The 25,995-nt window shown below is 36.3% G+C and overlaps 1 protein-coding gene across 4 annotated transcripts in view; it reads right to left on the reverse strand.

Moving 5' to 3' along the window:
• The window catches only part of Pask (PAS domain containing serine/threonine kinase), a 401,386-nt gene that overhangs the window by 69,943 nt on the left and 305,448 nt on the right, over positions 1–25,995 (reverse strand). For all 4 annotated transcript variants that reach the window (XM_090411081.1, XM_090411082.1, XM_090411083.1 and 1 more), the window contains one exon: positions 13,641–13,769. In XM_090411081.1, coding sequence (XP_090267207.1) covers positions 13,641–13,769 — 129 coding nt within the window. The remainder of the gene's footprint in view (positions 1–13,640; positions 13,770–25,995) is intronic.

Consider the following 25,995-nt stretch of genomic DNA (forward strand, 5'->3'; position numbering starts at 1 on the left):
TGTGATGGATCTGTCAAGCCCATCTTGGATATGAACAGGAAAGCCATTAATGTTCCAAGAGTTATAATTTCCAACAGTACTATTGTCTTCAAACAGATTTTTGTACTGTTTTTGAAAGGAGTCAAGGATGTCTTAAGTGATGGACATGTCTTCTCCATCAACACAGATTTCAATGATAGTCCTTTCTTTGCAAAATTTTGTGAATTGTCTATTGAAGAATGCAGCTGAAGGACTATCTGCTAAGTGTTGCTGTATTCTTATCTTAAAATTTCTTTCTTCTACTTGTTTCTGCCTTTCCAGTTCTATCTCTATGTTAATGTTTCTAATGATGTTGCTACATTCTATACCATTGCATTGGTTTGTTACAGACCAGCTTCTCTCTTTATACAGGTCTTTCAATTTTTTCCTTTTGAGGATCATCGAGAGCCAGATCCAGAAGTTACATTTCCATATCCAAGTAGTCAAAAGGTGTCACAACGTATTACTAAAATACTCTGGATTAGAGAAAGATGTTGAGAGCTATTCCACTTGGTATTGCAATATGTAAAGATGGCAAGAAATTATATTTTTGGTTTAATCCTTTATCCAAGTGTAAGGAAGAGTCGTGAAGTTACTTCATGCGCAAACTTTGTTTGCTTACACTTGGATAAAGGATTAAACCAAGAATATGAATTTCTTGGCATCTTCAATTTAAAGGGAAAGAGAAAGTTGTCCAACTGGATTATGTATATGAAAAAGCCAGGAGGCAATTTATGTCCATATACAAATGCCAGGAGAATCAGGAACAAAGGGATGAGTTTGTTGCCTAAGTTTGATAACTTAAAGTTTGGCTAAGACACACTGATGACATATTCACCATTTGCCAAACTTTAAATAATTTCCTCCGAAACACATGGGCTAATACAAACACAAAGGCTTGTACCACAATTCTAAATGACAACAATAAAAAAGGTGTCATTAGCACCTTTAAAAACAAAACACTAACAATTGACTCCAATTAGAAGTCTCTGAAAAGCGAATTGGAAGTAATAAGCAAAATGTTTATAAAAATGGCTACAAAAAGAAAACAATCCAAAGCATCTTTCACAGAAGTACAATCAAAAATTATAAATATTATGATAAGGCTCCAGCCATTCTTTATATATGAGGATCATTCCAGGACTATCTGAAAGAAGAGATAAAACATGGCAAAAATATCCCATTAAGGCCCCTTTTAAACCATCAACGAAAATAAAAAGTTTACTCAGCTCTTCTACAATCCTCTTCATTCTCTCGCCAACCCAAGTGTATACCAGATGCTCGACATGTAACATATACTACATGGGTGAAACAGAACGTACAATCCCAAAACAAAAAAAAAAAAAAAATATAAATGATACATCAAATTCCTTCATTATGGAAAAACAGGCCTTTCTGCTCATGCACTTCAAATGTGACACAAGATTGACTGGAAAGGCATCCCCTAGTCATTATATTGGACCAAAACCTAAGAATGTAAATTCAAGGAAACCTATAAATTTTTATCAAGCAACCTAATTTCAGCAAAAATGATAGCTTAAAAGTTCCAAGGATTTGGATGGCTCATTTCCAATATCTCAAAATATCTCACTCATCATCCAGAAAAAAACTTCGACAATTTCAAGCAGGAATAACCCAAAAAAGAATAGAAATTTAATTTGATAATGATCCAGTAGCTCTCAGACAAACAGAACTTCAAGTAACAGGACTATGAAAAACAAAACCTTTAACTAACCAGCAACCACTGATGTAGTTTTATCAACTATTTATGACTCCCCCCACCAGAGGCCAGGCCAGTGCCAGTGGTTGACCAAAGGAGTTATACATAACCCTCTGTAAAAGTATACTGATGTATTTGTGATTCAGTGTGTGTGTGTGTGTGTGTGTGTGTGTTTGTGTGTGTGTGTGTATTCCTGAGGATGACCTTGATATAAAAGGTCAAATCAAACCATCATATATATTTTAATATAATTAAAGTAAGCTCCTTAACATGGAGTTTGTCTCCATAATTATTCATAATGAAGGAGGTTATTAGAAAGGAACTTGACCCTCTTACTAAATAGCTTAAGGAAATTACAACGTACAATAGAATATACATTAAAATAAATTTTTAATACACTTCCAATATTTCGGCAACGTCACGTTGCCATTATCACAGGAACTTAAATACAAGACACATGCAGGCGAGCACAACACACAGTAAATGAGGAACCAAGCAAGAAGCTATTCTTTCTCCTAAAAGTCCTGATGGTGCTGCCTAGCGGGCAATGTTGGTATTCTTGGCCGATTGGGCTGAAGGTCTTCTGATGTAGGTTTCCCAAATTTGGGGCAGTCTCATGCAACCAAATTTGTTTAGGTTAGGATTGTTTCTTAGGGCTGAGGATGATTCCAATCAGCCTTTCGTATTTGAATTTACTACGGTGTATTATCGTGGCTTTCTTCCACTGTATTCTATGGCGGGAATCCAGCGCATGGTCTGCAAGACCAGAGTGGCTGTATTGGTGAAACCGGATGTACTCCTTGTGTTCTGAAATTCTGATATTAGCTGTCCTGCTTGTTTGGCCAAAGTAGGACAGCTTACAGCTGCAAGGGACTTGGTATACACCAGGTAGGTCTAGGGGAGGAGGTTGGTCTCTAGTGGAGCAGATAAGGGATGCCAATTTTTTATAAAGTCTGTAACAAGAAGTTGTCATGTTTTTTTTAGGATTTTTGTAATTTTTTCCAAGGTGCCTTGGATATAGGGAATGGTGATGGATTTAGAGTAATCTTTGTTGCGAAGGGGGAGGTGGTTGTGGTTTATTGGTTTCAATATTTTTTGGATTTTTTTGGTGGGGTAGCCATTGGCTGAGAAAGCGTTGAGAATGTGGTTTAGTTCTGTGGTTAGGGCATTGTCATTTGAACAGATAAGTTTAGCCCTGTTGTGTAGTGTCTTAATGACTCCATATTGTTGTGTGTGTGTGGGGGGGATTGTTGCTGAATGTATCTGCCTGTATGGGTGGGTTTTCTATAAACTGAGAAAACCAAGGTTCCATCAGGCTGGGGGTGACTAGTGTGTCTAAGAAAGGAAGGCAGTTGTTTTTTTCTTCTTCCAGAGTGAACTTGATTCTGGGGTGTTGGTTGTTTAAGTGTGTCAGGAAGGAGAGCAGTGCATCGGAGCCATGTGGCCAAATAGCGAACATATCATCAACATAGCGAAGCCATATCGTTGGTTTTCGTGGGTCAGAATTTAAGCCTTTCTCTTCAAAAGTCTCCATATAAAGGTTGGCCAAGGGTGGGGAGAGTGGAGAATCCATGCCTGTCCCCTCTATTTGTTTGTAGAATTTTCTTTGCCAAACAAAATAGCCTGAGTTCATTGTAAACTGAAATAGGGCTGTGATGTCAGGAGGAAATTTAGGTTGGATTAGCTATAAGGATTCTCTGAGTGGGACATTTGTGAATAGGGAGGAGACATTAAGTCAGCGTGTTTGAGTGTAAGGTTTTCTATGCTGGCTTTGAAGTGGGCTGAGTTTTTTATGTGTAATGGTGTGTTGCCAGTATAGCATGTCAGGGTTTTGGCCAAATGTTTAGCTAGTTTGTATGCGGGAGAATCAATGCCATCCACTATGGGACGTAATGGCACATTTTCTTTATGTATTTTTGGGAGTCCATATACACCCGGGGGGGGGGGGGGGGTTAAACTGTTTGAATTTGTTAATGACTTCTACAGGCCAAGAAGTGACTTTCTTAAGGAGCCTGTGGAGTTTTTTAATTTGTGAGTTGGTGAGATTGTACTCGATTGGGAGGTAAGTAGCCCGATCTAACAATAGAGCATTCAGCTTACCTGTGTAATCCTTTTGGTTAAGCAATACTGTGGTGTTACCTTTATCCACTTTGGTGATTATTATTTCCTTGTTTTTCTTTAATTCTTGCAGAGATTTAATTTCCTTATTGGGCATGTTAGTTTTTGGCAGTTATGTTTTGGTCAAAACACAAGCCACATCCAGTCTAATATCATGGGCGACATTTTGGAAGGTGTCGTATCCTGCATTCAATTTGTATCATAATGTCTTCAGCAGGTATTCTTCTGGGTGCAATAGCAAAGTTGTGGCCACATGAAAGAGCCTTGAGTGCTTCAGGTTTCAAACTAATTGACGAAAGGTTGACTACTGTGTCAGTAAGAGTTGTGGTTTGGAGTTCGAGTTCTTTTTTAAATTCTCAAATTTTTTGATGTGTCATTTCTGTACTTTTTTAAATTCTTTGTCTGCAGCAGTGTACAAGATGAAGTATAAAATAGACCAAAAGTGCTGGAAAGCTCATCTTCGAGTGCCTGGATATCTAAGTTAGCATCAAACAGGGAACGGCGAGTAGTGGCGATTTGTTCCCTGAGAAAAGCTTGGCTGGAGCGGTTATAAATACGGAGAGCCTTTTGGGAAACAAAACAGTGCTTGAATTTGACACAGTTTGGGATTACCTGGTTATCCCGGCAGCGTTTTAGGAAAGCAAAGCGATTCAGTTGTCTTGATAGCTTCAACTTCATTTTACCATAACTGCAGGACTTACGTGTGAGGGAATCTACGTGGATTAACGTAATTCTCGTGGAAAGGCTTAGACGTTGGTTATACATTCTTACTAAATAGCTTAAGGAAATTACAATGTACAATAGAATATACATTAAAATAAATTTTAATACACTTCAATATTTTGGCAACGTCACGTTGCCATTATCACAGATAAATTGGCATCCCTTATCCACTCCACTAAAGACCTACCTGGTGTATACCTAGTCCCTTGCAGCTGTAAGTTGTCCTACTTTGGCCATACAGGCAGGACAGCTAATATCAGAATTTCAGAATACAAGGACTACATCCAGTTTCACCAATACAGCCACTCTGGTCTTGCAGACCATTAGCTGGATTCCCGCCTTAGAATACGGTGGAAGAAAGCCACGATAATACACCGTAGTAAATTCAAATATGAAAGGCTATTCATGGAATCAGCCTCAGCACTAAGAAACAATCCAAACCTAAACAAATTTGGGAAACCTATATCAGAAGACCTTCAGCCCAATCGGCAAGAATATCAACATTGCACGCTAAGGGCATCAGGACTTTTAGGAGAAAGAATAGATTCCTGCTTCGTTCCTCATTCACTGTGTGTTGTGCTTGCGTGCACATGTCTTGTATTTAAGTTCCTGTGATAATGGCAACATGACGTTGCCGAAATATTGGAAGTGTATTCAAATTTATTTTAATTTATATTCTATTGTACATTGTAATTTCTTTAAGCTATTTAGTAAGAATGTATAACCAACGTCTAAGCCTTTCCACGAGAAGAAGGAACTTGACATCGTGAGAAGAAATTTAAAAGAATGGAGGAGGAAAGGTTGGCAAAACAAGTGTGTCATGCCAGGATGGTAGGAAAAAGTCTTAAAACAAGATAATTTAGGTGACGGTTTCTCAACCAGGGTACTGAAGAACACTAGGGTTCTCACAATAGACTAAATGAAAAACAAACGATATATATATATATATATTCATACTTTTATATACTGACTGAGATCCGAGAATTAGAACAAAGAATTAAATTCATTAAATATGCAAAATGTTTCATTGGAGTGGTTCTCTCACGCCTGAAGAAGTCAAGCATGAGAGAGCACAGAAAGCAAATAAAAAACGCTATAAAGAAACATTGAGTCACTATAAAACTATAAATTCGACAATAAACCTCAGTTAACTTTGAACCGGAGTTACAGTCCATGTTAAAGTTCTATTGTTAGATACCTGTGCGCTTAAGACTTCATGAGTGCGCCAATATCAGACAGCAGAGCTGAATGAGCACGGTTAATTGTATATGGAGAGGGTCCATGACAATTTCTTTAAACTCGACTATGCGGCGTTTCACCTCGTTGTGGCATATGTGAAGGTTTGAAGTTGTTGTCCAGTTTATCTCATGTTAGCGGCCTTCGTTATTTGTGTTTACTGAAAACAGGACATGGCTTGAGAGGGCACTAGCTCTGGTTCTTTTGTAAGCAATGTCTCTTCGGTGTTCTTCAAGATGTAGGAGGATGGATTTTTCCGTTTGGCCATAGTATGGTTTTCCGCAGTCACGTGTGATTTTGTACACACCTGGGAATTGTAGATGGTTGTGAGCTTGTTTGTATTTGCTTCAACTTGATCTTAGTTTGGGAAGAGTAGAGAAGCACATTTTTATGTTAAACTTGTCATCAACATATCTAAGCCAAATTTTTGGCTTAAATGTAGAAGAGAAAATTGCCTTTTGTTCGAAGTCCTCGAAAAAGATGTTGGCTGGTATTTGAGAGAGCACTGCCCATTGCTAATCCTTTATTCTGTTCGTAAATTTTTCCTTCAAATTCAAAGTAGCCAGAGTTAACACAATGAGATAGCAGAGAAAACATCTTTGAAATCTTGTTGCTTAAAATATGGAGAACTTCTTGTGTCGGAATGTTTGTGAAGAGAGCTACTACGTCAAAGCTTACCATGATGTCAGAAAAGTTGAGTTTTATATTCTTAATTTTAGAGACAAAGTCTGTTGAGTTTTTTTTATATAAGAAGGAGATTTTCCTGCAAAACCTTTTAAGGGTGATGCCAGATATTTTGATAACTGGTGGGTGAGTCAATACTATCTACTATAGGTTTCAGTGGGCAGTTTCTTGGTGTACCTTCAGGAGACCATATAACCTTGGAATGAGTGGATGTAAAGAAAGAATGGAAAGGCGTATGTTTCGTGGAAGTTCTGTGGCCTTTTGTAGATCTCCCTCGTTGGGTCCCTCTCAATTTCCGAGTATGTATCCGACTCTAAGAACGTTAAGATTTTTTCCCGGCAGTCTGTTTATTTAGAACTATAGTTGCATTTCCCTTGTCAGCTTGTAGGATAACGATGTCTTTATTTTTCTTTAGATTTTTGATTGCAAGCCTTTCACCAGGGGAGATATTATCAGATGGAGGTTTTGCATTATTGATCGCAAATATTGCTTCCATGCGAAGTAAACTCGCGTCTGTGGTAGGAATTAACGAATCAGCTTTCTCCATCTTAGTTAGAAATAGTTCTTTGGGAATGCTTTTAGGTGCAAGGACAAAACTGAGACCTTTTCCGAGAATTTGTTCTTGGTCATGATTTAGAATATACGACGATTTGCTTATCACTAATTTTTTAAGTCTTTCATGAAGATTATTAAGAGTTGGCTGTTCTTGTGTTGACTTGAGCGAATTGAACTTTCTGATGAGTTTATCTTTATTTAAGTTTTGAGATCTTAATGCGCGGCATGTACTTATTTCTTTAACGTAATTCCATGACACGTGGTCTAAGGAAGCCGTTAATTGGCTTTTTAAATATGATTTTTCTGTCAAGAGAAAAGCTAACTTGTGTTTGGTATCGCAAATCCTCTCCGTTAAAAAAGATCTAGTTTGGCTTTTTTATAGATTCGGTGTGCTCTTTCTGTAGTAATGCAGTAAAATCTTAACGTTGTTAGAGTCAGATACATACTCAGAAATTGAGAGGGGTCCCAACGAGGGAGATACATAACAAAACTAATAACCTTCTACAAATAACTTGTTTTACTGTTTTGAAATTCACTGACAAGCATTTTAACAGAATAAGATCCGAGTAAAAAAACAGGCTTATAAAAAATTGTTTATAAATTATAAGTAATAACCTTATAATGCAAAACCTCCATCTGATAATATCTCCCCTGGTGAAAGGCTTGCAATCAAAAATCTAAAGAAAAATAAAGACATCGTTATCCTACAAGCTGACAAGGGAAATGCAACTATAGTTCTAAATAAACAGACTGCAGGGAAAAAATCTTAACATTGTTAGAGTCGGATACATACTCAGAAATTGAGAGGGACCCAACGAGGGAGATACAAAAATTAAGAATATAAAACTCAAGTTTTCTGACATCATGGTGAGTTTTGACGTAGTAGCTCTTTTCACAAACATTCCGACGCAAGAAGCTCTCCATATTTTAAGCAACAAGATTTCAAAGAAGATGTTTTCTCTGCTATCTCATTGTGTTAACTCTGGCTACTTTGAATTTGAAGGAAAAATTTACGAACAGAATAAAGGATTAGCAATGAGCAGCGCTCTCTCTCAAATACCAGCCAACATCTTTTTCGAGGACTTCGAACAAAAGGCAATCTTCTCTTCTACATTTAAGCCAAAAATTTGGCTTAGATATGTTGATGACATATTCCTTATCTGGGAACATGGTATTGACAATCTTCACACTTTTTTAAATCACTTAAACCACTTCCACCAAGACATCAAATTAACCATGGAGATTGAAGAAAATGGATCTCTACCTTTTCTGGATGTAAAACTTACTAAGACTCCATAAAAATCTCCATCTTTAGAAAACCTACGCACACAGACAGATACCTGCATGTCCTCACATCACTATCCGGCACAGAAGATGGGTATCATCTCAACTCTAGCGCATCGTGCCAGATCTGTGCTGTCAGATGAAGAAGAACTAAAAAATGAACTACAACATCTTAAAAGGACCTTCAAAAACAATCAATAAACAACTATACCGCCGTCAACGAAACAACATAGAAACACAGGACGACCCCAAAGGTTATATCTCCTTGCCATACATCAGCATGCTCTCCAAGAAACTAAGAAGAATTTTGGGAAAGTTTAACATAAAAACGTGTTTCTCTACTCTTCCCAAACTTAGATCAAGTTGAAGCAAATACAAACAAGCTCACAACCATCTACAATTCCTAGGTGTGTACAAAATCACACGTGACTGCGGAAAACCATACTATGGCCAAAAGAAAAATCCATCCTCCTACATCTTGAAGAACACCGAAGAGACATTGCTTACAAAAGAACCAGAGCTAGTGCCCTCTCAAGCCATGTCCTGTTTTCAGTAAACACAAATAACGAAGGCCGCCAACATGAGATAAACTGGACAACAACTTCAAACCTTCGCATATGCCACAACAAGATAAAACAGCGCATAGTCGAGTCTACAGAAAGTGTCATGGACCCTCTCCATATAAACAGTAACCTCAGCTATTTATTGGACACATTCAGCTCTGCTGTCAGATATTGGTGCACTCGTGAAGTCACACGAGCACAGGTGTCTAACAATAGAACTTTTAACACAGATAGTAGGTTCAGTTCAAAGTTAACTGTGGTTTATAGTCGAATTTATAGTTTTATAGTGACTCAATGTTCTTTATAGTGTTTTTTATTGGCTTTCTATGTTCTCTCACACCTGAAGAAGTCGGCCACTCCGATGAAACATGTTGCGTATTTAATAAATTTAATTGTTTGTTCTAATTCTCAGATCTCCGTCAGTGTATAAAAGTTTGAACACATCCCAATTCCGAGTTAATACAACAAATCATCATATATATTGTATAACAAATAAATAAATAAACAAAAAGGTATAATAATTTTTATGCAAGGGTTCCCTGTGACCTGAAAATTATTTCAAGGGTTCCTCCAGGGTAAAAAGATTGAGAAAGATTGATCTAGGTGGATTGATACAGTAAGAAGTGGTGTCTTAGAAGACTGAAATATAAGGTTCAGCAATAATGGAGTTCTGAGAAGTAACAGATTAATTTGTAAATAAATGCAATCTAATTCTTTCTGTATGCAATCACAATAGCTTATTTTTTATCTCACTCCTCCCTTCTCCTTTTTTTTATATCATAAGACATTTCCTTTTGGAGAAAAAGGAGACACGGACAATGTTATGGTCTGAGTTATCAAGAGGAGAGTTGATACATAGAGTATATTCAAAAGAATAACTGGTCAAGAAAAGCCCAACTGGCATCAGAACAACGGTAAAATGTATCTGACAGGTTATTGACAATTTGTGTTGGATGATGGCAGCACTGGTTTTGACATTTCTTCCAGTTCAACTTATGGTCATTCAAATTCCTAAAGATTATGATCTTATTGTTTGGGCATTTATAATGCAGGAAAACATTTTGAGAAGAAATTAAAAAGAAAGGGGGAGGAAAGGTTGGCAAAACAAGTGTGTTATGCCAGAATGGCAGGAAAAAGTCTTAAAAGAAGATAATTTAGGTGATGGTTTCCCAACCAGGGTTCTGCAAACAAGTTCACAAAAACTCTCCAGACATAGAAAATCAAAGGGCTGGAGAGTTTTTGTGAACATGCTTGTAGAATGATAAAGGCAGCAAATCATGAAATGTAGTAAGGAACTATTATCTAGGACAAATTTAAAAGAGGAATTCAAGTTTTTCATTCTCTGACATGGAATGTCAAGTTCAATATTCAAAAAGAATACATAATTTCATTACTACTCTTTGATTCATCTGTAGAACCAAACTTACATTTTTTAACTCAATCATTACACTGTGGTGCGTGTTTTTTTTTGTTTTGATTTTTGATAAGCAGTTTTTATAAACAATTTTTTATAAGCCTGTTTTTTTTAATCGGGTCTTATTCTGTTAAAATGCTTGTCACTGAATTTCAAAACAGTAAAACAAGAATATGATTATAAAAGGAGCTAGAATAAGGATTTAAGGAAATTTAAATAAACAATTTTTTGCTTCATATGAAAACAGCAGTAGCAGAAAGCAGCCATTACAAATATAATTTTTAGTGTCAATATTAATATGAAATGTTCCCCTAATCTCAACCATACTTGTCGAGATTAGGGAACAATAAATATTAATTTTGCCCGTTCTTGATTTGCTTTAGTGGCTTCTTTATCCACTTAGAATCCACAAGATGAAATCTATGCACAACAGTCCAGGTGTGCAAGTAATCAAAGCATTGTAAAGAGTCTTCGATGACATAATTCCTTTCTCGTCAACTCCACCTGCGGCTATCGCCAGCGAAAGATTACCTGCCATGGCAACTAGTGGGTGAATGTGTGTACACACACCATAATAATTTCCAATTATTGGATCTGAAGTTTCTTCTATCTTATGAAAAACACTTGTTTTAAAAACAAAGGTTGAATCCAGAAAAATAGTAGCAACTTAACAAATTACTTAGTTTATATTCTATTTTTATATGGGGCCATGAGTTAATATCATTAAACAGCAAAAATGAATGACAATAACTTTCCATGAAAGGTATTTGTTTCATAAGAAAACTTAATTGTTCCCTGATGGTTTCTAATCTAATCCTGTGGCCTCCTCTTTAAGAGGGTTGCAGCTGATGAACAGTCTGCTTCCATGCCTCTCTATCTCTTGCCCATCCAATCTTTGATGTTGTCTTTCCATTGCAGTTGGGGGTCTTCCTCTCCTTCCCTCCACCATCCCCTGCAATACTATTCTGGGAAGTTCTTCAGAAGAACCCCCCATCAAATGTCCTGCAAACGCTATTTTTCTTCTTTGGATACTAGCCATATAGTCTTTTTTCATTTTGAATCCATTAAGAACCTCTTCATAGCTCACTCTTTCAGTCCAGCTGATAGGATCCATTTTTTTCAAGCACCACATTTCAAATGCATTCAGTCAGTCAATCATCTCCTTATTGATTGTCCAGGACTCACATCCATATGTCTCCATGCTCCAGATCATTGTCTTGAGGATTCTTACTTTCAACTGTATGTTCAGATTTCTATTTCCTAATATGTGGTATATTTGGAAAAATGCTGCTTTTGCTTTTTTAATTTTGGTCTTAATTTCATAATTAGATCTATTGTCTTCTGTTATCCAACTCCCAAGACATTCAAAAATTTTTACATTTTCTATTCTTTGTCCGTTCAAAGTGATTTCCATTCCATCATTTCCTTTCCTCGAAATCTTCATCACTTTTGTCTTCTGAATGTTTATTTTCATTTTATATCTCTCATTTCCAACCCTGTTCAGTCTGTTCAAAATTCTTCCTCTGTTTCATTCATAAGTACAATGTCATCTGCATATCTTATATTATTTATCACATGTCTGTTTATCTTTATTCCATCCTTCAGATCTTCCAAGGCCTCCCTCATCATCCATTCACTATAGACATTAAAAAGGAGTGGGGACATCCCACACTCTTTCTTATGGAGATCCATCCTCTCCTTCAAATCTGACCCTGGCTTCTTGAGTTTTGTATATTCTGAACAAAATTCTGATAATATTTTTATCTATTCCTATTTTATGCAAAATATCAAATAAAACAGAGTGATTAACGTTAGTGAAAGCTTTTTCATGGTCCACAAAGCATAGATTGCACTCGATCATTCTTTCCTCCAATATCCGTAGTGTTGTGATAGCTTCCCTGGTTTCCCCGTTTCTCCTGAAACCAAACTGTGCTTCATTTAATTCCCTCTCTATCATCTGTTCCATTCTTCTATATATGTTGATTAGGACTTTTGCAACGTGGTTAATCAAGCTAATAGTTCTGTGCTTGCTACAATCCATCGTTCCTGTAGTCGTGGGAATACAAATAAAAATAATCTTACAAAGTCTTTAGGTATTCTATCCTCCTCCAGACTTCTATTAAAGATTATGGATTTTATACCTTCCTTTCCCAATGCCTTCAGTAACTCTTCTTGAATATCATCCACTCCTGGAACTTTCCTATCCTTTATTCTTTTAATGGCTGCTTCGATTTCCCATTCCTTAATTTCTGGGGCATCGTCATTTTCTATCTGATCACATTCCAGATTATCTTCATCTCCATAAAGTTCTGTAACATACTTCTTCCATCTTATCATTTTTTTCCAACAAAATCTTTCCTCTTTCATCCTTCAAAGCACTGCTTTTTATCTTTCTCTTCTTCCCTGAAATCAAGTTCAAGACCTTTTTCATATCCTTTGCTGTAACATTTTCCTCTATTTCCTTGCAGACCTGATTGAGCCAGAAGTTTTACTTGTTTATTGATCTCTTTATACCTGGCTTGGGCTTCTTAGCTGCTGTTATTCTTCCATTTTCTTCTTTCGACCATTTTTCTATCACCTCCTCAGTAATCCAGGACTTCCTTCCCCTCCTCTTTGCCTCACCCAGAAGACCTTTAGCACATTCCTTGATTTTCTCTCTTAGATCAGTCCAGATTACTTATAAGGATCTATCAGTATCAATACTGATGATCTTTCTAGTTCAGCTTGATATTTCTCTCTGATATCTTTTCTTTTTAATCCATCAATTCTTATTTTTCTAGTTGCATTTCCTTCATTTATTCATTTTAATCTGATTTTTCTTTAATTGTGAGCAGTTATGGTCACTATTGCAGTCTGCTCCAGGATAAGTTTTTACATTTTTTATTACATTTCTATATCTTGAGTTAATTAATATATAATCAATCTGATTTCTTCACCTCTCTGTCCAGGTGCTCTCCAAGTATACAGTCTTCGCTCATTTTATTGAAACCAGGTGTTAGTCACTATCAATTCGTGTTTTCTGCAAAACTCCACCAGTCTGTCTCCTCTTTCATTTCTTTCTCCCAAGCTCCACGTATACTATCTAAGATATACTATCAGTATATCTCTGTTATTTTTCAAATGTAAACATTCCTCTATTTGGTTTACAACAGAATATTTATTTCTTTACCCCCCTCCCAACTAACTGTTCAAAATAGCATTTCTTAAATTTTTATATGATCAGAAAAAAACATCTTTATTTTATAATTCTAAAAACTACAGAAATGACAGCTAAACAAAACTAAATATTTTGATTTATACTATGAAACAAATGTTAGCCATTTACCTGTACTATATTAGGATGCTTGAGTGTAGTCAAAAGACTAACTTCCAGAGGCACTCTATGACCTATAAGGCTATCAAAAACCCAACATTCTTCATATACCTTTGCTTTACGAATAAACTTGGTAATCACCTGAAGAGAAAAGCAGTTTATGTAAAGCAGTTATGTAATGATTTCCTGTTTAAAAAAAAAAGCTGCATAAAATTTATATATCAAACTCATTACCATAAGTTCATGAATCCAGAGAAAACTTAATTGCCAAGATAATTACAAAAAAAAACTTATCCATTTTAAAAACCAACTATAAGTGTTTATTTCATAAAATAAGTGATAATGCCTCAAAGCTTCTTTCCTTTGCTTGATGGACTTGGTCTCAAAATCCTTTTTTTTAAACTCTTAAATCTCAAAATTTATTCTTACCTCCCCTTTACACACAATAAACAATAATAATAATAATAATAATAATAATATATGAAACATTATGTGACAAGAAGCCGAGAGATAAACATAGAAACACTATTTTTAAATAAAGTGCACAACTAGTTTCATCTTCTTAGAAGACTTCATTGGGTGAATAACATGAGAGAAACACCAACAAACAGGTAAGAAAATCTATATGTTAAAATGCTAATGTATTAACATTTGAAGGCTTGTGTATCTCTTCATTGTTGGGCATGTGCACGTGTTCAAGATCTCGTGAACACCTAAATTTGATGGCAGTGCAATAAGAGTCTGAGAGATTATAACTCAGGTTAATGTTGAGATGTGGTGGATTGAGGACGATTTCTTTAGATTCTACAATTTTTCTTTCCAGTTCATCATAGCATTGAAAGATGTTTTCTGATTTCTTCCACATGACTGGGTGAGTGATAGAGTTTTCATTGTTAGCATCAGCAGAATTGAGAATGTGGTCAGACAGAGCACTGGCTCTAGTTCTGCTATATGAGATGTTCTTCTAGACATAACTCAATGGATTTTTCGGTCTAGCCAAAATAAGGCATGCTGCAGGTGCACCAAACACGGTGAATGCCAGAATATTTTAAGGTTTTCTTTGGGCATACTGAGAATATATTATGGTTTTCTTTGGGCATACTGAGTAAGAAATGGAGCTTGGGTAGAGTAGTTAAACAAGTCTGATGTTAAATTTTTTTTGAGAACTTTAGCTAACCTAGGTGAAATGGAATGGATACATGGTAGGGATAGTTAGCCTTTTTCATTATTTCTATTTCAATATGGTGAAGAGGTGAGGTGGATTGAATAGTAGCTTTCTGTTTGTTTTGAATAATCATTTTGTTGAAAGGTTGCAAGAAGAAACTGAAGTTCTTTGTTAATATCCTTTTCTTCACAGAGGAGAGAGCAAGCATGTTTGTCTAACATAGAGATCTTCAATTTTTCAAATACACGAGTGAGTTTGACATCTAGGAGTGAGAGAGACACACCAATCTCCAATTCTACAGTAAATTGGATTTTCAGGTGTTGACTGTTGAGATGGTCTAAGAAATTCTTTAAGGAATCAGGTCCATAACTCCAGATTAGGAAAATGTCATCAATATATCTCTTCATTCCCATTGAGACCTAGGTTATGGAAGAGATATATAGATGACATTTTCCTAATCTAGTCATGGACGTAGTTATTATCTAGTCTACATTGTTAATTTCCTTAAACAACATGATGCTAAAGAAGATTGTAGTTTAAAAATAATAAAGGCAGTTTTCCTGTATGTCTATAGACATACAGAAAAACGAAACAATTTGGGGTTGTAATTTATTAGTCTGAGTGGTGTGCATAAGTACAAATTGTTTGCATCTTGAAAGTTTGTAAGTAGATGTTTGCTTATATACACACTGTGCCCATTAAGTAATGAGAAATAAATGGCTGTCAGTTTAATGTTAGTAAGTGTAAAGTTATGCACTTTGGCATGATTAGAGTTCCAGCAGCATATTATATTAGTGGGGTTATGATACAAGAAACTGAAGAGGCAAGGGATCTTGGTGTATTGGTGGATAAGAATTTCAAGTTCAAAGGTCACATAGCAAAAGTTGCAAATACAACTCAGAGGATAATTGCTATGTTGAAGCGAACCTTGACATGTAAGGATAAGGAAGTAATTTTGCCTCTTTATAAGGCTTTGATAAGCCCACACTTGGATTACTGTGCGCAGATTTGGTCTCCCAGGTTCCAAGGGGATAAAGAAGCAGTGGAAAGGGTACAAAGAAGAGTTACAAAGATTATATCCGGATTATGGGATTTAGATTATGAGGACAGATTGCGAGTATGTGGATTACACACTCTGGTTAATAGGAGAAAGAGGGGTGATATGATAGAGGTCTATAAACTTTTGAATGGGTGTTATAGCATTTCAAATGAAAATTTTTCGTTATATGGAAGGCAGGGAGAGAACACGGGGGCATCCGTGGAAGTTAAGGTTGTTCTCAGTCAAGAGCTAGGTTTTTCTCCCAGAGCAGTGAGTGAGTGGAATAATTTGCGCTTACAGGTAGTGAGTGCATCTAGCGTAAATGAATTTAAGGGAAGGTATGATAGCTGGGTTGGGTAATTTACAGCCTTCCTCGATGGGTCCTTGACTCCCTGGAGGTCTCAGATAATAATAATAATAATAATAATATATTTGGAATTTGGTGTGAGTAAGTACAAATTGTTTGCATCTTGAAAGTTTGTAAGTAGAGGTTTGCTTACACACACAGTATATAAGCAAATAAGTAATGAGAAACAATTATTATATCAAAGAACTATATTTGGAATTGTCAATTACACAGATTCAAAATAATCTCCCTCCAAATCCACACAACATTAACATCTGTCATACAAGTGTTCAAAGGCACGGTGGAATTCCTGAATACGAATCTCTTTTGGTGTCTAGGCCATATTGTGTTGGATGTCCTCAATGTTGCTGAAGCACTCCCACTTTCAAGGCACACTTCATCTTTGGTAAGAGGGAAAAGTCTGTGGGAGCCAAATCTGGCCAACAGGTGTGGGGGGGAAAGTGATCACACAGATCGACTTTGAAGCCAGAAACTGCTTCATATGCAGCGCACAGTATGTGGGCATGTTGTCATGCAACAGAAATCAATTGTTGTTGTAGAACAGTTTTTCCCCTCGTGTCACATGCAGACACAGATGTTGCATTACTCTTATATAGTAATGACTGTTCACTGTGGTGCCCTCAGGAACAAATTCGCGGTGGATAATTCCATCAATATTGAAGGAAAAAAAAAGACCATTGTCTTGACAAGTGATTTTTGCAACCCGACGAAATGACATTCCATGTTCTGGCATTTCGTTTCCGTATCAAACTAAAAACAACTTTCCTCACTGGTGACAATTCTTTGCAACACATCACGATCTTGATCAACTGCATGGATGAAATTTTGATAACATGCAATGCAGTATTCTCTCTATCAACATGCGTGGCACAACTTCAAGCAAATCTTCCTCTTGTGTTGAAAAATAATAATGGCAGTTTTCCTGTATATACAGGGTGTTCGGGATAAATTTGACAGTTTCGTAAGGAAAAAGAAAATCTTCTTTGTATCTATTAAATTTAATGAATTGACAAAAAACATTACAGGCAGAGTTAATTACAATACTATCAACAAGATTTACTCAAAATAACCACCATTAGCATTGATCACAGCTTCAATCCTGCTTCGGAACCTCGAACAAGCTGATGCTACAGTCTCCCTGGGAAGGGCCGCAAAAACTGTTTTAATTTTATCCATTAACTGGGCTTTTGTATTACTGGAAGTGCGATTGGTGTCTTTTTCAACTGCGCCCCATACAAAATAATCCATGGGGTTAAGGTCTGGGGAGTTTGGAGGACAAACATTTGGACTGGTGAAGTCGTAGAAATTTTCAGACAACCATTTTTGACTTTTCCCAGAGGTGTGGCAAGGGGCCGAATCCTGCTGCCATACATACGGCCTACCATTGGCTACCCTTGTTATCCAGGGCTTGACTACAGTTAGCAACTCCACGAACAAAGCCCGAATTCCAATGCCAGGGTTCTTCAACACCTGTTCCTGCAGATTTGCAAGGAATTCTGCTGTACGAACGCAATCAGATCACCTGCTAGGGATCTTTCTTCTTGCTACATCCTCGTAGTCACCATTGCAAGTCTCTAGTTCATGCCTGATTGTTTTTACTGTATTCAGGGAGCATTGGGCAGCAGTCGTAATATCCTTATTTTGATGGCGGGCACGAATCATCATGATACAAGTTATTCTCTTCCATGATTCAGGTGGGTTCCAGCTATCCATCCTTTCTGACATCTTGTATATGAATGAAGAAGGGTCCAAACTTTTAAATGAAGAGAAGTGTGTGTTAATACATGTAACTTACGGAAAAATATAATTAATTATAAATATGTCAAATTTATCCCGAACACCCTGTATATATATATAGACATACAGAAAAACGAAACAATGCTTATAACAGTCTCTTTCTAAGATTAATCCGGTCACTTCCTTACCAAAACCAAGCTGTACAGCAATTAGCCTCTTGGTTATTTGCCTGTCATGGGCAACAATTTCCCTAGCTTTCACCAAATTTTCAAAACTAGCTGTCGACAGTGTGGTTCATCCTCCAGGGACTCCCTCCCCTCTTTAAACACTGAAAACCAACAGATTACTTGTGCACAGCTCAGACAGTCATTGCCATAAACTTTTTTTTAGGTCTTGGTACACTTCTGTAGCAGTTTTTCCTAATTTACAGTAAAATTTTATCTCTTTCAGCTCTTTGCTCCATGATGCAATGTCTGACACACACACACACACACACACACACACACACACACACACACACACACACACACACACACACACACACACTCTCACACTTCAACAGCTGCCACAAAAAATGCTGCAACACCTGACTCAAAAGTTGCACCAGCAGTCAAAAAGTTATACTCTAGAGGTCAAAACTATAAATGCATTTGTTACTTTCATTCAAAGGACTGTCCTGTAAAAAAAATCAATCTCATTATTTAAAGGGCACAACTCCTGAAGTTTGAACAATTCCTGCTAGGGCAAACTTATGTTCAGAAGTGACAGGCAATTAAATTCAAAGTGCAACTTTAACCTTAATTTATCAATCACTAAATAGATTAACATGTCAAGCAACTCTTGAAATAGCACTTTGTAACCATATATTCAGTGGGTAAATTAATTTCCAAACATAACTAGAAAATTATGAGATCACAGCAAACAAATATCAAGAACCATCATATAAGAAGGAAAGGTTATGTCTGAAATGAAGTATTTACAGTGAAATATCAAGTTCACTATTGAACGTGAATCCAATAATCAACTACCCTTTTGGTATACCTAATAATTTGTATTCCCTCATCCTCTGACCAGCATTCATCACAAAAAATGGGTATTATCAAGAGTTAAGATGAACCAAATAAAATTAAAAGCAACCTGATATGTAAAGGATAAAACAAAATTACCATTAAAACTTATTGATAACACTGGCCAACAAAAAAAAAATTTTTTTTCCTGCTGATTATGATCTGACACTTGTTTTTTACTAATTTGGGTGCGCTGATTTCAAAACCCATTTTTCTCTATCACGTCAGGTTTTTCCCTCTATGGCATTTTCTTTTTGCTAATTTGTAAGTTTTTGATAGTTTTAAGGAGGCAGTACTATTTAGAGGATCAAAAAAATCGATTTTTTAATATTATTTTCTGAAAGTATGTACTTTTAAAAATCTGTTCCTAACTTTTTATCAGGAAATTCGAAAAATTTCCGAAGATATAGCCTATTATTCAAAGCGGTGCGCAGATCAGAATCGGAGTGCTCACTGCTCTCGCTTGTTAGTAAACGAATAAATGCGTAAGAACCTGCAACGGCACATACTGGTGCTTTGAATACGAGAGAGGCCGATAATTAGATACATAACTACTTAACAATATTCATTAAAAATTACAAGAATATTTATAAAAAAAATAACAATTTTACTTACACATGAGTTTCAGGGAATAAATTTTTGTTTGTAGCAATTTCTGCTGTGTGTTCTGTTTTGGCAATCCCTAAAATCCTAGGGAATTTTTTAGCTATGTGGCCAGTAAGAGGAGAAATGATTGTGGAAGAATGACATTGTGGAGTTGTTCAATAAACACTTTATTGGAGTATTTCATCATGGAGAAGTAAGTTTTAATATTAGAGGGATAGGGCAAGTTCAAGGTGCAGGAGGAGAGCGTATTCCAAATACTGAGCACCCTAGATGCCAGTAAAGCTGTGGGACATGAATGGTATTTCACCACAGGTTTTGGGAGAATGTGCTAAAGAACTGACAGCTCCATTGACCTGGATTTCAACGAAAGTCTGGCTATGGGAAAGGTACCCAAGGAATGGAAGGAAGGTAAGATAGTGCCATTGCATAAGGGCAGTAGCAGACTGGAAGTGTCTAACTATAGGCCAGTTTGTGTTTCATCAGTAATTGTTAAGATCTTGGAGAAATTAGTGAGGGACAACATACAGCGTTGGGCAGATGAGGGTAATGTTATCTGTGAGAGTCAACATTGATTTGTTAAGGGGTGCTCTTGCTTTAGTAATATGATAGCCTTATATAATAAAGTGACAAGAGCAGTTGATGAGGAAAAGGCATATACTGTCATTTTTTGGGATTTTGCAAAGGCATTTGACAGGATGCCACATGATATGCTGATATTTAAATTGAAGAACATGGGTTTAGATGTCGGGTTAGTCAACAGATTCAGGATTGGCTGTCTGACAGGTATCAGAGAGTTGTGTATGGTGGGGCAATATTAAAGAGGCAGAAAGTTACAAGTAGGGGTCCCACAGAGCTCAGTACTCAGACCTGTATTGTTTAACCTTTATATCAATGACATTGTCAATGGATTGCAGGGGGATATTCAGTTGTTTGCAGATGATGTGAAACTAGGAAGGGTTATTAGTAATGGTGCAGATCCGGCAGTCCTGCAAGAGGATTTCAATAAACTAGACAGATGAGCTGTACTGGAGGAAGTACAAGAGATGAGAGATCTGGGGGTGATGATTGATACAAAACTGAAATTCAGGGGGCATATTGCAAAGGTGGTGAAGGTAACCCAGAGGATTGCTGCAATACTGAGAAGGATGCTGACCTGCAGAGATAAAAGAGTTATCATTCCATTGTATAAGACAGTGTCTTATACAGTTTCATTGTATAAGACAGTGTATAAGAAAGTGAAAATACCACACTTGTATTTTCTTTGCTGCATACATTTTTCTGTGGTTCCATGAAAATTCATTGAAAGACAGTTTATCAAATGGCAATTCATCAAAAAAGCAATTTATTGAATAAACAATTCATCGCAAATGCAAATGATCAAAAAAACAATTCACCAAAAGATGAATTTTCTTGAAAACTATTGCTTTAAAGTATTTGGTATGAATACCTAACATCACCCAAGAGGTAGACAACATATACAGGTGGTCATTCAGACACAATAATTATTTTGTTGTTTTTAACAACATTATTCTGTAAGCATACCTGCTACTTCATTGTGTAGATAGCCATTTGGCTCTAGACAAAAAAGTTTGTTCTACCTAATTTTTTCACAACAATAATGATCAGATTGAAATCAAAACTGACAACTTTTAATATACATTTTAACTATAAAATTTCATTAAATTTCATTAAGCCAGAGCAGAATTATTAATATCATTTTGAAATTTCTTTACTAAAATTTTCTAATAAAAGAGATCCTCTTGAAACTATAACTGAACTATACAGATGAAAAGCTGAGGGATAACAAATTAGAAATAACTATTATTTCGAACACAAAAGTAGTTTCATCTTTCTAGATTTCATTGGGTACATAATATGGAAGTGAAGTCTGCGAGGTTAGCCGAGTGGCTATGAGCTTCACAACCATATGCCTGGGAAAGGAGTGTCCTGGGTCAATTCTCATTGCTGACGTGAGGAGCGTAAGGATCTTCAGCCTGTCTTGGGAATGGACAGAGCGTTTTTCTCCCCAGTTTAACCGGCGGTTTTTCCTCCCACGAGCAGGCAAATTGGCCCCACGAACACACATGGATTACAGTCAGGAATACTTAATCCCCAGCCATAGGCTCGATTCATCAGCTATGCCGGTCCTGAGCCTGGATAAAATTTGGGGGGATTGAGATGGTGCTGTACTTCCCTGTAAAAAGCCTCATAGCCGTTATATCATCATACACTGGGGAAAAAAAAAAAAAAAGGAAGTGAAAAGTGAGAGAGAAACACAAAATATATTTCACAACTTGAAATGTCAGTAATTCATTTGTAACTTAATACTATATCACTGTTCTTGAGTAATGTATATTTTGTATTTTCTTTTTATTAGTTTCATGTAATTCACTTCAAGTCTTCTAGCAAAACAATACTAGTGGTGCATTCAAAATATTAAATCATTCCCCCCACATTTTGTCGTTGCTTGGCTTTTAGTCATTTAAGTTTGTTCAATAGAAAAGTATGCAGAGGATTTGAAATAGGAAGTGATCATTATTTAGTTTTGAACAGGATAAAATTGAATTTCATACTAAAAAGAAGAGTGTTTAAGAAAGTTTTAAAACAAATTAAAGTTGAATAGCTTTCAAAGGTCAACAGCAGACTCAAATACACAAACATCATTCAAGAAAAAATGAAAGAGCTTGAAAACAAGAACCAAGCAATCAAGAAAAAGAGGATAGCATATCAAAAGTTACTAGCAAGTAAGTCAGCTTGTGCTCTCAGTAGAGAACAACATAGAACAATGTAAGAAAACAAAGCACTGTGTAAAACTAGCTAAACAAAAATCAAGGGAAGACCTGAAAATAAATATCAGAAAAGTGGCAAAATATTCTGGAAGTTGTTGATAAATCTTAGAAATGGAAGAAAGAGTACTTTAAGAGGAATCAGAAATAATAAAGGTGACATGAAAATTGAAGATAAAGATATTATGAATGTCTGGAGTAATTACTTTGAATGATTGCTAAATGAAAAAGCAGTGTCAGCATAGCAGTAGAAAACTTTCAACAGAAATGCAGTCCAGACCATACTTAAAGTAGAAAAAGCAAAAACCTGAAATGTGGAAAGGCAGGTGGAGGAGTAGATGAAATTTGACCAGAAAAATGCTCAAATAAGGAGGTATAAAAGTTTACCAGTGGCTGTACTGCATAATTCAGAAGGGCTGGTCAAAGGGTCGAATTCAACATGATTGAAGTAGAGCTCTCATAATACCCATCTACAAAAAGGGAAATAAAACTGAATGTGAGAATTGCAGAGATATTTTCCTACTGGTGTTCCTGGTAAGATTCATGCAAATATACTTGAGAAAAGGTTAAGAATAATTGTGGAAGGAAACTTGGTGAAAAATATGCTAGATTCAGGGACAAATAGAGGTGTCAGGCTCAGATTTTCACTTAAAGACAAATAGTTGAGAAATCTTGGAAATATAACATTTGTATTTAAGTTTTATTGACCTGGAAAAGTCATATCACAAGGTGCCAAGAGGAAAGCACTTCAAAGTGCTACAGTTATGGTTATATTGATGTAAATGAGACATTTCAAGCAATATGTAGTCTCAATTTAAGCTGTAAGTCAGAAGTTGGAATTAAAGGAGACACAGGAAGATGGTTTAATGTAAAATCATGTGTGTGCAACAAGGGTGAACATTATCTCCACTGTTATTATCTATATGGATCACATTATGAAGGAAAGTGGTATTAAATTGGGGTGCTTGAGGTTAAAGCTGTATAACTGAGAGGAGACCTCCACATAGCTTTAAAGGAATGTGGAGAACTGACCAGGGCTTCCGACCTAATGTCCAATACTCACCTTCTCGTGGTGCACCCTGTCAGGTATCTACCTGGGTACTGAATGAACGAGGATGGGATTTAGCCGACCAAATTGTAAACCAAAATAAAAAATGATGGTACAACATGACAAAATTTCATGCCAGCTGGGGCGTTGCCCAGTTAAACAAGGCCCCTGTTGTTTTCACCAGGGAACCAGGGCAAACAGTGAAAAGTCAACTACTGGAACAAATCTGAAAACACACCCCAACTCAACATCACCAGAGTTAAAGATCGGTACTATCAACATAAGAAGCCTGAATGGCAAAGAAATGGAGCTAGCTGAGGAATTAGATAAGTACCAGATCGACATAATATGGGTGACTGAAACAAAAAAAGACAAAAACTTGTGAGATCTTTTTGAGCAATAAATACAAAATGTTATATTTAGGCAATGACAATCAAGGAAAAGAAGGTGTAGCCATAGTATTCAACACTAAATACGAGGCTAATCTTCTTGAATGGCAGGCAGTCTCAAATAGAGTGATGTGGAAAAATATGAGAATGGGGAACTGGACAATGAGACTTATTTGTGCCTATGTTCCCACAGAAGGTTCTACTAAGGGTAGAAGTGGAGGAATTTTTTGATCCTATAGAGAAAGTAACTGACAAAATGAAAACGGAAAAGTTGGTCCTTGTTGGGGATCTAAATAGAGTAGGAAATGATTGTCAGAAATAAAAAAACATTTTGGGAAATTGGAGAAAAGAGCAAAGCTAATAATAATGGCAAATACTTGTTGAATTTCTGCTCAGGATATGGACTGGTTATTACTAATACCATGTTCCAACATAAAAATGTGCACAAATTCACATGGAGAGAAGAGGCAAGGAATAAGAAAATTCTCATTGACTATATTATTGTTGATAGTGATGTTTTCTCCCTGGTGCAGGACACTAGTGTACAGAGGATTTGATATTGGAAGTGATCACAATTAAGTCTTGAGCAGGATAAAATTGAATTTCATATTGAAAAGAAGAGCATTTAAGAAAGTTTTAAAGCAAATAAATGTTGAGTAGCTCTCAGATGTGACCTGTAGACTAAAGTACATAGACATTATTCAAGAAAAAATTAAAGAGTTTGAGAAGAAGAACCAAACTTTGACCATTGAGTGGCAAATCCTGAAGAAAACCTTGATTGATTCAGTCAGAGAGGCATGTGGTGAGTTTGCCTGCAAGGATAGAAAAATCAGAACTCCCTGGTGGACACAGGAAGTTAAAGAGGCAGTGAAGGAAAAGAAGAAAGCATATCAAAAGTTCCTGGTAATTAAGTCAGCTTGTGCTCTTAGAGAATACAGAGACAAATGTAAGAAAGCTAAACACTGTGTAAAACTAACTAAATAAAAGTCATGTGAAGACTTTGGTAAGATCATAGAAAATAAATATCAAGAAGGTGGCTAGATATTCTAGAGATTGTTGAAGAAGCTCAGAAATGGAGGAAAGAGTGTTGTAAAAGGAATTAGAGATGATAAAAGTGATACGAAAACTGGAGATAAAAGATATCCTTGAAGTATGGGGTAATTACTTCGAAAAATTGCTAAATAAAACTAGCAGTGATGACAGCACAGCGATAAAAAACACTGAACAGGCATGCAATCAGGAATACATATCCATGCTTGAAATAGAAAAAGACATCAAAGTCTGTTGTAATAGGTTTCACGGTATAATAAGAACACAGAAGGTTAAGAAAATAACTATTTATTAACTTAAAGCTAATATTTCGCTGGTATTATATCCAGCATCTTCAGAGCACACTGTTCCAATGACATTGCTCTCACTGCTGAACTTTCTCACCTACATGAAACCTTCTTAATCAATGGTTATAATCCCCACAAAATAGATAACATACTAAATGCTACCCATAAATCTGCTCTATCTACCACAGAAGACTACAACAAAACCATCACCATCCCATACATTAAAGGCACGTTTGAAAAGATATCTAGGGTGCTTAACAAACACCAACTACGCACAGTATTTAAACCTTATATAAAATTAGCAACTCTCATCCATTCACCTAAGGACAAATGCACTCCTTTATCACATCCAGGTGCCTATGAAGTGCCCTGTTCTTGCCATCAAGCCTATTACAGACAGACAGGAAGAAATGTGGACATCCGCCTGAGTGAACACAAAAAATATATCCGACACTTTCGCTATGGTAAGTCGGGTCTGGCAGACCATGCTATGGATACCCCTGCACACAGGATCAATTGGAAAGAAACAAAAGTAATGCACAGAAGCTTCTACAAGTCAGAGAGGTTGTTCCTGGAATCAACAGAAGCCTTAAAACATACTCCAAACCTTAACAAGTATGGCTGTATAAATCTACCAAAGATTTGGGAGATAGTCATCCTAAGACCAAATTAATATTTTTTAATTTATATTTTTTCAATTTGAATTTTTTTGACTACTATTTCAAAATTTTTTTATATATTTTTTTATTTTATTTTTTTACCTAGATGGTGCCATATTATGACTTTAGTCTTGTGTTGCACGCTGCAATCACCTATACTAGCCCCC

This window comes from Typopeltis vanoorti, chromosome 21 (assembly GCF_054136105.1).
Source record: "Typopeltis vanoorti isolate ZY-2024b chromosome 21, IOZ_Tvanoo_1.0, whole genome shotgun sequence".
NCBI classification, from domain to species: Eukaryota; Metazoa; Arthropoda; class Arachnida; order Uropygi; family Thelyphonidae; genus Typopeltis; species Typopeltis vanoorti.